This window comes from Anopheles bellator, unplaced genomic scaffold (genome assembly GCF_943735745.2).
Source record: "Anopheles bellator unplaced genomic scaffold, idAnoBellAS_SP24_06.2 scaffold00773_ctg1, whole genome shotgun sequence".
NCBI classification, from domain to species: Eukaryota; Metazoa; Arthropoda; class Insecta; order Diptera; family Culicidae; genus Anopheles; species Anopheles bellator.
The window spans coordinates 909-4,483 of NW_026684897.1; the positions used below are offsets into that span (position 1 = coordinate 909).

General features: G+C 44.0%; 1 protein-coding gene across 2 annotated transcripts; it reads left to right on the forward strand.

Moving 5' to 3' along the window:
- Positions 1-560: 560 nt before the first annotated feature.
- On the forward strand, positions 561-2,776 carry LOC131214381 (sodium-independent sulfate anion transporter-like). Of its 2 annotated transcripts, XM_058208764.1 has the most exons (4): positions 561-736; positions 821-1,482; positions 1,546-1,989; positions 2,081-2,220. In XM_058208764.1, the coding sequence occupies exons 1-4, from the start codon at positions 697-699 to the stop codon at positions 2,099-2,101; spliced, it is 1,167 nt and encodes a 388-aa protein (XP_058064747.1). In that variant the 5' UTR covers positions 561-696; the 3' UTR covers positions 2,102-2,220. The 2 variants fall into 2 exon arrangements, with proteins under 2 accessions (XP_058064747.1, XP_058064746.1); XM_058208763.1 differs by having other exon boundaries at positions 1,546-2,776.
- The last annotated feature ends 799 nt before the right edge of the window (positions 2,777-3,575 follow it).

Genomic DNA, 3,575 nt, shown 5'->3' on the forward strand with positions numbered 1-3,575 from the left:
ATGAATTCTTCCGCCGTCATAGTACTCGCTGTGATTTGTGCAGTAATAACATACGGGCAGGCTCAGACTCAGACTCAGACAATGGAAACGTGCAAATTGTTCACGGCTGAGGTTATTTCTTCCATATCATGCAAAATGTATTGTGTGATCAAGGGAAAGCGCGGAGGCTACTGCAACAGCGAAGGACTTTGCGCTTGTCGGGCTGAAGATCTGCTTTCCTGGCTGAATCCTCTGTGAAATAAAGAGTAATTCAAGGCAGATAATACTAGTTTTTTTTTTATTTTGGTTCGACTGCAATATCACACCCTATTATGATAACACGTCTAATTACTCGTTCATCCACCTACTGTAATTAGGTCCCCGTCGGTGTAATTGTTAGATAACGTTGTCTTTTATCAGAGAACAATGGCACAGCTTCCTACAGAGCTTGTGCATTACAACTGTTTTTCACAGTGATAAAATCATGGGATATTCATTGCCTCATTGATATTGTTTGTCGTCAGGCTGTATTTTACCACGATAGTCGGTGGTCTTGTCGAAGCAGTCTAGCCGCACACTCTCATCGTCACAGCAAGTCGCTCTGATAACCGGACGATTGGTCATGGTTGTCAAGACGGCGCACCGATCAACATTGTTGCAGTTCTGATCAAACGATTGATGTCAAAGAGTTAAACGCAACTCACCAATCATCCAATAATGCAGCGCGTGTCTTGTTTGGTTGTGAATCAGAGCGATGGTATGTATACAATGCTTCAGGCATTGCACGATTGATTTTGTGTACTCCATTAATTGTGGTTCACTTCTCCTTTTGTTTCGACAGAGCGCATTATTGCGAACGATTACAGTGAGGCGTCGCCTCATTTGGGTCAATTGATCCGCCGGCAAGCGAAACACATATGTAGCTATGCGATGCTAAAACGACGTTTTCCAGTGTTGTCATGGTTACCGAGCTACCAATGGATGACTTACTTGCTTTACGATACTATCGCAGGGATTACCGTGGCTTTAACTGCCATCCCGCAAAGCATTGCCTACGGAATACTGGCCAATTTGCAACCCGAGTACGGTATCTACTCAAATGTGATGGGTTGCGCCGGGTATGCTTTGTTTGGCAGCGTCAAAGATGTGACCATCGCCCCCACCTCCCTCACGGCCATACTTGTGCAAGGCATAGTGGCTGAGTTGCATTACGGAACAGCTCTGCTAACATTCTTGTCAGCTATGGTCACAATTATGTTTGGTGTTCTGAATCTCGGAATTCTCGTTCGCTTTATTTCCATACCCGTTGTTATGGGTTTCACAACAGCCGCCTGCTTAACTATTGGGAGCGCTCAAGTACGTCCGTTGCTAGGAATCAGTTCCAAAGGGAACGGAAGCGACTTTGTTTCTTCCTGGTCAAATGTGTTCACCAACATGAACCAAGTTCGCGTCCAAGATAGCGTCCTCGGCGTTTGCTCCATATTATTACTGGTGTTCTTCCGCGTAAGTGGGATCAAATATGTGCAATGAGTATCTAATCTAATGCCATGTTTCTCTTTTCTACAGTTTACAAAGGATTTTAATATTACTAGATCACGACCGTCTTTTAAGTACGCCCGATTGCTCAGTAATGCAGTGGTCGTGGTTATCGGCACGCTTCTCGCGTACTTGCTCACATCGGATATCGGAAACCCCGCGTTCTTACTGACTGGTCCGGTGAAGGCAGGATTGCCCTCCTTTCAAGCACCACCATTTTCGTACACAACCGAAAACGGCACGGAGTACAGCTTTAGTGATATGATCGGAGTAATGCGAACGACAATAATAACTATTCCGCTAGTGACAACACTCGAGATCATGTCAGTAGCAAAAGCTTTCTCGATGGGAAAAATCATTAATGCTACACAAGAAATGATTGCTCTCGGAGTTTCGAATTTACTCGTATGCTTTTGTTCGCCGCTTCCTGTTGCCGCATCCTTCACCAGGTCTGCCATTAACAATAGTAGCGGGGTTCGTACTTCTCTCGGCTGCGCTATAACCGCGGCCATGTTGCTTCTTTCGTTAACATTCTTAACTGATGCCTTCTATTATATCCCTAAAGCAACGCTGGCTTCGATTGTGATAAATGCCATGATGTTTCTTGTCGATTACGAGGAAATAGGAAATATCTGGCGTACGAAGAAAATCGACATGATCCCATTTTTAGCAACCGCCGCTGCGTGTCTGTTCTGGGAGTTGGACTACGGTATATTGGTTGGAATTGGAATTCACTGTGCTTTTTTGCTTTATCTCATCTCAAGCCCTCGCCTAACATCGGAACTGTGTGTACTATCCGACATGCGAATCCTGCTTATAGGCATGGATCAATCGCTAGCCTTCTCGTCTGCCGAGCGACTTCGCGATTGGATATTAAGACAAATTGATAACTACGAATCGAAAATTGATCTAGTGGTTATTGACGGACAGAATGTTAATTTTATCGACATGAGCGTAGCCAAAAATGTTGTTAGTATTGAACATGATCTGCGAGCGCGCAAAATCGGGTTACTATTGTGGCGGTTCGAAACCGAGACTGCGTTTACTCTGTTGAGGATGCGCAAGGAGCTGTTTCTTCCTCTATTGCGAGCCGACCATGAACTGGAGGAAGCTGTAGCAGGATGGAAATGCTACCACTTTGAACCGTCGCTCAATTCGTTTTCTTAGCAAAAAGAGCAAGAGAAGTGTAACATAAGTTTTTTGTATGAATTAGCGAAAACCGGAAAATGGGGTCTTATGATGAATAATAATACAAAGTTGAATTCAGTATGTGTTTAGTGTTATTTTCTTTTAATTATCTATACAATTTCGTTTATAATGCACTTTTAACTTAAAAGTGTGCCTTAAAAGATTTATTCAAATGTCATATTAGTCAAAGACTTAATCAGTGCTTCCAGAGCATACCTCTTTAGAACATCTGTTTTGATTTAAGGGTGAATTTACTATCCTTCCTCCAGGGTAAGAATCGTTCGGTAAAGCAACATGACTACCTACGCACAGTGATTAATTTTATCATCCCTTCAAGCAGTGTTACTTGGAGCGGTGGTTCATGGCAATCGTAACACAGCAAATGCTGCTTTTTGTTCTGCTGCTAGTCCCGATGAACTAGTGATTGGTGTTGCGCGAGTTGATGAGCGTGCTGCGAAGACTCCTGTTGTACAAGTTGCTCTTGCTGATGAATGTGGTTGTGGTGCAAACTTTGTTGTGGCTGATGTTGTTGCTGTTGAAGGTGATGGAGTTGCGCGTGATGCTGCAAAGAGCTTAAGTTAAGATTGTGCGCATTATGACTGGGTTGGTGTCGGCGATAATCCTGTAGGCGGGAAAACACTCGCGGGCAAAACTCGCACTTGATGATTTTTGGTTCTTCTACAGGAACTGCTGGAGCACGGGGCGCCGATACCGGCGGTGGAGGCTTGTGCACCTGTTGATGTTTTGCCATGTGCCGTTTCCACTGTATGTGCTGTGAGAAGCAATCACTACAGATTTCGCACATATAAGGTTTTTCTCCGGTGTGCGTGCGTATATGATACCTTAAATGGTGACTGTATTTGAATGATTTC